The following is an 11,699-nucleotide window of genomic DNA, read 5'->3' as shown; positions in this document are numbered from 1 at the left end:
TTCTCATTCGCACTATATTGAGTTGCAGATAAAAGAAACACATTTTGGGCCATTAAGGATAATACATGATACTAAAAATGTTATAATATTTTTTCTACATACTAACAATAGTTATAGTTGTAGTTAATGCTTTCAATTGATGTTTTTATTGTTAATGAATAAAACATTGATGCGAATCTTGCTGGCTCTAATGTAAGGCTGTATTTGTGACCAACTTGCGAGAAAGCAACGTGCTGCACGCGCGATCCTTGGGAAGTTCTTGTATGTTTGCTTGTGTTCTTTTCAGAAATGTTGTTTTTAGGTTGAATATGTTCACAACCACTTGCCCAACTACTCATTACGATCTAAGCTGTATGTGAAAGTATTATGCTTTAGCTGAAAGTGGGTTTCGCACCGTAAGGCATGATGTTCTTACTAACTAACCCTACTTACACTACTGCCCCCCTCCCTCAAAAACCAGCTGCGGGCTGCTACATGTCAACATGGAAGTTCCTAAAACCTTTTCCTCCACTTAACTTTTAAAGGTTACTGCAGAATGTTGATGAAAGCACTGCACGATAAGCATCTGGCAAAAGTGTAAGGAAATTGGTAAAACGAAAATATTGCATGCCCTTGCTGATTTATTATAGTAGGAGTGGAGAGTTTCCACAGCTCGCTGAAAAGCAATTTGACTCCTGAGAATAAAAATAAATCAGCTAAATTTATATGTTCTATGGTATGCAAGGTAATAAGTTGATAGGGATTTGGACACACAAAGCTTGTGTATGATCGGTTGCATATTAAAACTTTGAAAGTCTCAGCTGATATTAATACTAATAGATAACACTATACAGCATCTAGTAGATTCTACTATAATTCTGCAATGTCACTTATATCAGCCACCCAAAAGAATGCATCTAAATTTATCTCCAAAGAAACATCTAACTAGTAAAATGTACAGATTTTACTACATGCATACCTGGGGATACACCTTGGTCTCAAGTTTTTCAAAGTGGCGCGGCAGATACATGTAAGTTGTAACTTGGCGGATAAATGTTAATTGAGGTTATATTGTTAAGAATTGACCTTATCCTTTTGTTCAGGTATTTGTAGGTCATGAAGGTCAAGAGACAGAAGAACGTTCGTCATGTCCTGAGTTTTTACAAGAACAATTTCAGTTACAACGAGCCATACCAGGTGCTGATAGATGGAACTTTCTGCAAGGCAGCTCTACAGTTTAAGGTATAGTGAGCTCCAAATTTGCTTGAAAAAGTAAGACAGTCCTAACCTTAAAGAAGGAGGTTCAGCTCTACATATTATCACCTTTGTAACACAGTATATATACACCTAATTCTCTTTGGGACTGAGTGACTCATGATCATTTGGTGCTGACAGTTTATGTTTTATGTCTTACTGATATCTCTTGAAACATAGGTTGACATAAAGGAACAGCTTCCCAAGTACCTGGAGGGTAATGTCCAACTGCTGACCACCTCTTGTGTCCTGGCCGAGCTGGAGGCCTTCGGACAACTGATGTACGGAGCTTTCCTTGTTGCCAAGCGGTTCAAACCCAGGAAGTGTGGCCACAAGGGAGCACCAGTGCCAGCCGCTGACTGTCTGCTGAGTCTCGTAAAGCCCCACAATGAACAGCACTACTTTGTTGCAACCCAGGTTCGTAGATGAGGTACATCTACTCACTGAAGCAGGTGTACAAATATTGCCATATTTGGTTGAAATGTTGAATGCCAAAATCAGCCAAAATCAATACATTGTTAGTCTTTACAGTTACAATCACATGATGTAGCTATATCAATAGTAAGAAACTGATGCATATCCACAGAAAAGTATCTGAATAAATGCTGCTGCTTGTTATTCTTGTTACTTTGATTAATTACTTTCTATGATCAGTATGTACACTGTAAGTGTAATCTATCATTGGGCTTTCATATGCCATATTGCTTTTGTAACACAAACAGATACATGTTTCCCCTTTTCTCATCACAAATCAGGACCCTCTGCTGACACAGAAACTGAAGAACATCCCAGCAGTGCCACTGCTGTACCTAAACAAAGCCACACCAGTACTGGACAGACCCTCAGCTAGATCAGTGGCTAAAGCTGAAGGATTACAGGACACTAAGGTATGTCAATAGACATATGTCATAGATATGGAAATTAAAGCAATGGCCTTTTTTTATTTCTTTGTAGAAATACAGCCTTTCGAATTTGTTTTAAAAAGTTTAATAATGAACTTGGTTTATAGATGTTTCTGTAATAAACCAGATAGTAGCAAGTCTTGCAGAATCATCAATATCAATGTCAGTTGGCTGAGCCAAAGTTCATTCCAAAATAGATAGTCTACAGCCAGTGCAGAATTCAAATCATTGCCATTTCTTTTAGGTAATGATACAATATTTATATGTTTGCTTTACCATTATAAATTGTCTCATCAAAGTATTACATAGACAAGTACAACGTGCTGTGTTTAGTAAGATATTAACATGCTTCATTTTCTGTTACAGATTGGTTTATCGGAACATGAAGCATCTGTGTTGAAAGCTATGAAAGATGAACCAACAACAGTGCAGCAAAAGAAAAAGCGAAAAAGACCCAAAGCACCAAACCCTCTGTCGTGCAAACCCAAGAAACAGAAAACATCAGACACTGGGGATCAGAAAAGTGGACAGACTGCCGGGAAAAGGAAGAGGAAAAGAAAAAGAAAGGGAAAGAAACCAGCTACAAGTGTCATGCCAACTGTATAACCTTATTTACTGTAAATATAGAAACTTTTGCTGTGGTTTTACTACCACAGCTTTCATGGTGACCTCTCCATTACCAATGCCACTGCAAATATCAAGATATGCATGTATGCATTCCTTGTATATCTACTGCAATACCGAATTGTTTCAAGTGTGAATTTAAAACATTGCAATTTTTTTTCTCCTACCACAAAATGTAACCACCACAGAATCAAATGGAGGGACTGTAGGGATGCTTTACATGGCAATATGTGTTTAAGGGTAAGGATCTGCTAGATAAGGTTGATCTCATTAAAAAGGATGCATTTCACTCAAGTGGAATAATAATAGTGGCAAATAATTATTACTTTAATAACTGATTGATCAACTGGAAGATTTTAATTCATATACAATTTCAGAATGAAGTTGGACACATAATATTAGTTTCTTGTCAAGCTTCATTTTAAACCCCATTTCTTTTCAAGATCTCATGCAGACATACTCAACCTTACATACCCATAGCTGTATGACATGCCAAAACTAACAACATGAAATATCAGTGGGTCACATTTTTGTGGGAGTCTGGGCACACTGTCGAGTGATAGAAAATGGCTCCTTCATTCTTGTTGTGGTCTGGACCTGTTCCACCAGTTTTCTCAGCAGTGAACACCTGGTGATATCCCACCAGAGGCACCGATCCAAAGATGTTACATTTTGGCATGAGTATATTGAATTGGCACACTCTCAGCCAGAGTCTCACAGTACCGCATACTCAAAGGACATGTTGAAGTTGGCATGGAGCAGTAATTCTTAAACGTCATGTCAGAAAGAGATGTTAATATAAGGACAAGCCCGTGTTTTACACCATCAGTTCGGAAGTAGGCTAGACGAAACCGTGACTCATCTCCACCAACTGGGTCAAGGTCACTGACCTCCAGGGCAAGTTTGTGCCTACAGGGAGCTGTGGTGTTCAAATTGTTGATTCACTTCCAAACCACATGTACTGTAGCCAAACACTGATTCTCTTCCAAACCACAGCCAAATGTAAGAGTAGAAGGTTTGAGATACTCTAATCCAAAAGCGTTTCTGAACTTTGTCTTACTTCATCTTTGAATTTTATTATGTTGCTTTTGGCTATACAAATAAATGGTTAAAACTTCTCTGTGCTTATTTTGTCGCTAGTACGGTAAAATATTGCGGTAAAACCTTGTTATTTAGTATCCTTTTTTTTCTCATATAAGGTAGTCTGACTGTGACTTATTTTATCGACCTCTGACCTCCAAATGTGTTATTTTAGATGTGTACATATATTTACTCGGCTAATTGGAATGATATAGGTTCTTATGATCATTATGGGTTCACCACACCACGAATGAAACCATACTGCTTTTTCTGGTGTTTCTTCTCCTCCTCCTTCTTCTTCTCCTGCCATTTTTTAAATGGATTCAGCTTCTTCATTTTAGGGCCTAAGGTCCTGAAATTTGGTATGGAGGTACAGTGGGCAAATACCCCTAGGCGTTTTTTAAATTTTTGTGATACAGGCTTTTAGAATGGTTTTATTTGAGTTTTTTGGCTGTGTTATAGCAAATGTATTACTGTGTTAGTGTGCCATGTTTACCACGTTTGGGTATGAGTCATCACAATGGAATGCAGGGCATCAACCAATAGGCATGCAGCTTTCCTCTATTCTTCTTGCTGATTGGCTGTTGGGATTTAACTTGATTAACACCTGCACAGAGCATTTCCATACTGACAGTATGTCTGTATTCAAGTGTTTTGGTAGGTATTTCAAGCTTTCCTGCTCCAGCATTGGAATGCGGGGCATGAACGTTATTTTTATTTTGAAAATCAACAGTTTGCATTATGCAATTAAAAATCCTAACCAATAAAATAGGGAATAGCTATCCAACTGTTGTTTTAGTCGTATGTTACTTCATATTATAGTTATATCAATGTAAATCATTGTTTTCCCTTGTGTTTCTCATTCTTTCCCTGCCATGTCGTAAAATGTGGTGAACCCATCGCTGTATTTGCTCCAAAGCAAATATTGGCCTTTCTAGTTTTTTTTTGTAATTTCACACTGTTGATATTATGTGCCCTATATGTTTTGTCCTTATGTGTTGACTCTCTAACATCAGCTTTGCTGCCTTGAGAGTCAGTGTAATGTCTTGTTGCATTTTCAATAAATAAATAAATAAATATTGCGCTATCTTCACCTCCCTTTCCGTCAGATAGCAATCGCAGACCTCGAGCGAATAAGATACAGCGGGTTTGTGTGACCCATGATTTTATAGTTGCTGTATGATGCACGACGCAAAAGTATCGTCTTTGCCTAGCCTCCTTCGCAGACTTGTAGGCTGCGGTTAATTTTTTTTCGGTGAGCGGCGCGAGTTATGCCGTGGAGGGACGATAGGGTCGTCGCCCAGGGAGTTTTGCTGGGGAGAGACGGGCAGCGAAACCGTCTCTCCCCGGCAAAACTCACTCGGCGACCTTATCGTCCCTCCACGGCATAACTCGCGCCGCTCACCGAAAAAAAGTAACGCCGAGCCCTACAAGTCTGTGAAGGAGGCTAGTCTTTGCCTATGAAATCGCAAAGTGATCTGTCAAATCTTTGGTCGCTCAGCGGCCTAGCGGCCTAGCGCCTCGAGTAGAAGGGGTTATTACAAGGGGTTGTCTCGTAAGCCTAAAGTGCATCTGGTGACCACTTGGGTTGAATATGTTTTGAAAAGAGTGGGCTGAAGGCACACAGGTGACTGACGTGTCCGAAGGTCGCTGCTTTGGTCCAATGGAACCACCTACGTGGATGGTTCACTTTGTTTAAAGGTCAGCCTTCCAAACAAGTCGACTCAGAGACCGGAGATCGATGAAGTGCCAAGGAGTACTAGACACGGTTCCATATCGTGTAATATACCGATTCTATGTAGCCCCACCCACCCTCCTACATATAAACGTATATAACGTTATAGGCAAAATGAAGCATAAAAATGCAGATATTTAACATGCGCATGCATGCAGCCACTCTCTCAACCGATAATTCCATGTTGTCATTGGGCGATGAACTGTTAATATTGATTAATTGGGACTATCATGATCGGACTGTTGTCTTGCTGTTGGCCGCAACCTACGGTACATGACATGAGTCATGACTATACCTCCGCGTGGTCGAGTCGTGACCTGTTGACCCAATTTGACTATCCTTACGTTCTTTGATTCTATTTTTAACTTGCTCCCTCTGAGGTATTCGTTTTCCTACATCTCAGTGTTAACTTCAGAATTTTGATAATTCATACAAAGTACACTTAAGACATAAGTTAATATTCAGAATATCAGTTGCCTCCTGGTTCCTACATATACCTTGTACACAGTCAACACTGGATCGATAAAAGTACTGAAAGTTGATCATGAACTTGAGTCTCAAGTCTCAACTTCGAATTCCGTAATATCTCAAGTCTTGAGATATTACGGAATTCGAAGTTCCGTCTCGACCATGACAAACAGAAGACATAATGTTACATATACGCGTGAAAAATGTTTCAAACATTTTCTGCCTAAGCCCCTTTTGAAAAATCGGTACCCTTTATCAAACACCAGTTAAAAGCCTTCGTTGCTAGTACTAGTAGTCTTCTGTCAACGGGGCTGTCACTGTGATGATGATTTTATCGATGTACGTACGTTTGATGAACGAATGCCCTTTCTGTCATGTATCGTTAAGTGAGTTCCTGTGGATATGGTTTTCAAACTGACTGTTGATTCACATTCAGTGTTTCCCGCGTCATCTTTTCAACACGGGTATTTCGCACCTGTATCTGCTATAGCGATTTGGCCAGAGGAAGGAAGTGATGTTTGCTGAAGTTTCCTCTCACGAGTCGCATGAGGTCACGGAGGGAGGACTAGCTGTTGTGTTACTGATGTCTAGAAATGTCCCCACTGCAGTGAAAGGTAGACCTTAAGGACCGATCTGTTCTGGATTTCATGTTGATGGATGAAAGACCTTTTGGTAGTCCCGATCCGCTAGTTACGCGGCGCGGTTGTATTTAGGCTTTTGTCTTCGAATTGCCATTTGTCAATTGATAGAGCCAACCACTCACAACCTAAGATTGCTTTTTTTTCATACCAAGGCAGCTAAATTTTGTACGGCACATGCACGACCGTATCCCAAGAATGCCTTTAGTTTGATCGTACAACAATCGTACGACAAATGTGACAGGGCCTATTTCGTAACTGACTCTGTAAAGCGAGGAGCTCAGGTTACACCTCCCTGGAATGGAGCGCTCAAAAACTGTTTCTCGTATCACAGTAGGAGGCGCGTGCGGTTATTCTACACACTGTGTAAATATGATCTCGCCCTTCACACTTCTCCTCCCCTATTGGCAACAATGACGAACCAACCGCCGACTGACCGAGTCAATCTGGATCCCATTGGAAACTGTGCCAACAGCAACCGAGACCTGGCAGTGTCGCTCCGTAACTGGGACAAGGCATATGGCATTCCGGGGGAAACTGCGAGTGGGTTTCATAAGGGTAAATAAAGATTTTTGAGGTCACCATAAAAAGGTCTGGGAGCTATCGACATGCCACAGAATCGTGCCGTGTATATTTTTCATATGGTTACTAAGGAACCGTCGGTATGTACGGTGCAGAGGCGTTCTTGTGGGGAGTTCCGTCTGTCGTCTAGCTAGACATTGGCTCAACACATGATAAATCATTTGCTATTCAAATAGCGTCTTGGGACCCAGCGTGAGTTCATTGCCTTTTTCAGCTCCGAAGAAGAGGTGCATCCGATATTTCCAGTCGATTACACAGCAAAGGTAAGATCATTAAGTTCGTGCTTTTGCAACTGTTCAATGAACGTGAATAGTGCCACGTGGCAGCCGAAGTGGTAAGGTAGTAGACAATGGCGCTAACTAAGCTTAAGTTTAAGTAAGGTATGACCAGGTATGGTGTACGAGTAAGGTGCTTCAGTCAGTTGTTATGAACAGTTAATTCTATTTTGCCAAACCGTAAATCTCATAGCTTCCGGCTATATCCAGTTGTCACGGTGCTATAAAGACGCACGGTCACTGACCAAAAACTCGTCGTCGAAAGAAAGGGGATTAAATCCAATGGTCCAAGTAGTCACACTATATAAATCATAATTAGATTTCCTTTAAAGTGTGACTATCGATGGTCCAAGAGAGTTCTCGATCGTAGGGACTACCTGTTGTAATGTTTCGATAGTGGTCGAAGCTTCGAATTTTTTGAGAGCTATCACAATCTCCGGTAATGTGTATGTACTGTCTGGCGATCTTGCCAGCAATCCCAACAGGTGTGTCTGTTTAAGCGATCACTACGTCAAGGCCAATAAAGATCTGGCTAAACTCCTATAAATGCGTCAAAAATTATATGCATGTACATCCTAGTCATGGTCAGACAGAAACTATTGTGGGAGTTTCTGAGTTATTCGAGGGTCGTACCTGGACGAATTAGCTGTAGGTGTAAAGATTAAAGAAAATATAGTCCGCACAAGAATTCTAACAAGAAAATCTAATCGTACGCACAACAAATGAGCAAATAACTACTGTATGTTAGTTAACACTTTATACCTGTGTATGTATATTACCATGTCACTATAGCTAAGTCAGATAGGGGAAATCAAAGCTGTTTTATTTTCTTATTCCCTTCTATACCGTGTTCTGCGAATATTCCCTCTTCATTAGTCTATCATAGCGCATGAAATTGAACTTGTCATAAGCCTTTGTCTTTACCTCCTCCCTGTGAACCTTGGACGCAATACCCCGCAGTCCGCCCCAGCACGAATACCCGCTACAAATGACAAGGACAATCTTTGCCATTCAAAGGCTCTTATGGAAAATAAACCAAGCCCAAACTTCAAGCGTGCTTTGTGCCCTGTGTGTTTCGGTTTCTTCACCTATGATCTGTTTCAGTAATCATCAGGGTCAGTCGGGCACGTGAGCGACGACATTTGTGTGAGTGTTTGGAGACTTTGAACATCCGCTGTATCCGCTGTTTTAATACAGCGACGAAAGACTGATCGGTACATAGCTTGGCTGATTTGCGAGAGGCATTAGCCACGGGGTACAGGCTTTAAATAGTTTTCAGACGGTCCACTGAAATAGTTTGGGTGAAAATCCTGTTGCTTGGGAAATTTCTGTACCATCGTTCAAGTAAATCTGGAATCCTCGAATGAGGTACGTAAAAATTCGATTCTGTTTCTGCGTGGTGTTTTTTATACATCCTTGACTGAAAGCTTCTGGAAGTCTAGAAAGTTACCCAACATGCAACCAGGATAGAAGATAGGTGTAAAGTCAACTGTTCTCAAAATCTTAGATGTATAAGGAGTGTAAAAACCGAAAGGGGCGAGCATTTAGCATGGTCAGTTAACACTGTTACAGGAGGAGCATCGTCCACAGGTAGGTGTTCCGACGGTCAACGGTCAAATACAAAAATGTCGAGGTCAAGAAAACTTGGCTGAAGGTGACCTGGCCCACTTGACGGCGAAGGCTGACTTTGAACCTATCAGCCGGCTAAAAAACTATGAAAGGCATGAGAATGTGTGTAATAGGATTTGTTATTCTTTTTAAAAATTCCATTTGATCTAATAACGTTTCTGATAGATCTTTCAAAAGTGATTTAATGCAAAATGCTATGACGCATTTAAGAGACCTAATGTGAACTAATTACTACTTATGGGCCGTCTCGTAAAATTAGCGAATGGCTTGTAAGAGATCTTGCTTTTGAAAATTAAGGAACGCGAATTTTTCTTTATTTTGGTTTGACGTGAAGGATAGGAACCGGATCAAAACGCGTGTCACAGAGACACGCAGTCAGGAAATCGTTGCAATTACTACACGTATCATGTCTTCGTCAATTGTTGACAAATCAACTTATGTTTGATGATTGAGTGCGGCTGGATTTAATACGGGTCGCCACGTGTCCTTGCTCTCTTGCCCCGTGGCTTGGACACACGCCTGTGAGAAAAGCCATGCCAGATGAAACCGTCTGTCCGTCTGTATATACTACAACTGTTTTAAAGCGCTGCCGCTGTACACCCAAACGTGGTAGTAGGAAGTATTTATACACATGAAAACAAGAGTAAGGACACTACATATGTCGTAAGATCGCCGTACGATATCGATCGCAAACTGAAATGGAAAACCATGTAACCCACAATTTGTCTTTATCAAACTGCAGCCCAAACATGAGGTTGGGAACGAGACTACCGACGGTGCTCTTGCTTGTCTCCGCTGTGCTATGTCAGGACAAGGCAGGGCCCCATAGGTGTCCGCCTCGCTGTCTGTGTTACAAGTTCCTCCCTCACGTCAGCTGTAGAAGGAAGAACATCAGGGAAATCTCACCGCACCTACCTCAAAGCACAAAACAACTGGACTACAGCAACAATAACATAAAGGTAAGGCCATGTTGATTTGATTATATGGATGACATCCTCTGGGAACCCCAAAACAGATGCGAGCGTGCGAATAGAAAAAGTTTGGCAAAAAAGTTGCTTTCATTATGAAATCTACGTGGTTCAGAAGGTGGAACAAATGACACAGAGTATTGTATGGCGAATAATCTACTATTCAAATTCAGTTCCTAACATTTTCGTCTTTTTCATTTGATTGGCATTCTATGACATTGGTATCGTTTTACAATATTATTTTTGCAACTTACGGTATATATTTGCTCATTTTGCAACTGTTTTGTACTATTTACAGTACGGTTGAAAACGTTTTTTTTTAAACAGCCTAACTGGTTTTCAGTTACCTTGTAGAGTAAAAGAACTTTTTTTCAAAAGGCTCAGGGTCTATACTGTGTGTATACTATGCATGTTAGTCTACATTTTAAATTTTTTGCCTGTTTCCCCAACACAGAGTGTTCCAGACTTTATCTTTAGTAAGATGGACAGGCTAGAAGAACTCAACCTCAACAAGAACATGCTGACAGAGGGAGGGATCACACAGTTCTCCTTCCTGGGTCTGTACAACCTGGGAAAACTGTACCTGGCCAACAACGACTTCGGCGTCATCTCTCGCTCCATGTTCCAGCATCTCAGCAGGCTTAAGTACCTCGACCTGGCAGGGAACCGTATCTACTCAGTGGAGCTGGATGCATTCTACTACCTACGAAACCTACAGAGCCTTGTAATGAAGTACGACAACCCTAGGGCTCCCCTTCCCTCATCAGCCCTGCACATCACCACACTGCGCTTGTTACGTCTGTACGGGAGGATGCCACAGAAAACTGTCCCACGCGGCTTGTTTGCATATCTGTATAACGTGGAGTACATTGAGCTGTTCGATATGAGTATTAGAAGAGTGGATCGCGATCTCATATACGGTTCACAGAAGTTGTGGGGAATCTCTATGGACATGAACAAGTTACGGGACTTGCCGGAGGACCTCTTCCGGTATAATAAGAACTTGAAGAGCATAAGTTTGAGTTTTAATCGCTTCCGTGACATACCGATGGCAGTTAAGCGTGTGACGTGGCTGGAAAACCTGTACTTCAACGGGAACCCTGTCAGAATGCTAACTCCACAGTCGTTTGAAGGTCTGGGGGAACTGAAACTTCTCCACATTGGAGCTATTCCGGGGTTGGTCACAATCAGCAGGACATTCTTCTTGAACGTGCCAAATTTAGAATTTCTGTCGCTGTCTGGGAATCGAAGACTGAGTAAAATTCATCAGGACGCAATGCTGTACGTGCCGAAGCTGAAAATGCTCAGTATGGACAGGTGCAACCTCACAAGTTTGGACAAATCCACTCTAAGCGGGGGGTATCTCAGGGTGGTCTCCATGGAGAACAATCCGTGGTCATGTGACTGTGGTTTGAAGTGGCTGACTGAGTTTCTGACAGGGGAAGAGAAAGTCCGTGTGACTAGTAAAGAAGACATAACATGCTCCAAGCCAAAACGGCTGGCTGGCATGAAACTTGAGCAGGTGCCACCAAATGAATTTATTGTCGCTGAGAGCAGGTGCTAAA

At 41.4% G+C, this 11,699-nt stretch overlaps 2 protein-coding genes across 2 annotated transcripts; both read left to right on the top strand.

The window, feature by feature from the left end:
* The first annotated feature begins 193 nt into the window (after positions 1–193).
* Positions 194–3,877, top strand: LOC109485945 (rRNA-processing protein UTP23 homolog). The gene is made up of 5 exons (XM_019789648.1): positions 194–261; positions 1,083–1,221; positions 1,414–1,650; positions 1,989–2,120; positions 2,502–3,877. The coding sequence occupies exons 2-5, from the start codon at positions 1,096–1,098 to the stop codon at positions 2,739–2,741; spliced, it is 735 nt and encodes a 244-aa protein (XP_019645207.1). The 5' UTR covers positions 194–261; positions 1,083–1,095; the 3' UTR covers positions 2,742–3,877.
* A 6,038-nt stretch (positions 3,878–9,915) lies between these two features.
* On the top strand, positions 9,916–11,698 carry LOC109485861 (leucine-rich repeat and immunoglobulin-like domain-containing nogo receptor-interacting protein 1). Its single transcript, XM_019789531.1, has 2 exons — positions 9,916–10,125; positions 10,589–11,698. Exons 1-2 carry the CDS (start codon positions 9,916–9,918, stop codon positions 11,696–11,698), a joined length of 1,320 nt encoding a protein of 439 aa, XP_019645090.1.
* Position 11,699: the final 1 nt, after the last annotated feature.

The sequence above is a fragment of the Branchiostoma belcheri genome, unplaced genomic scaffold (genome assembly GCF_001625305.1).
Source record: "Branchiostoma belcheri isolate BF01 breed outbred unplaced genomic scaffold, Haploidv18h27 scaffold79, whole genome shotgun sequence".
NCBI lineage: Eukaryota > Metazoa > Chordata > Leptocardii > Amphioxiformes > Branchiostomatidae > Branchiostoma > Branchiostoma belcheri.
Note: the sequence above shows the minus strand (reverse complement) of the source record. Positions and strands in the feature narration are given on the sequence as shown.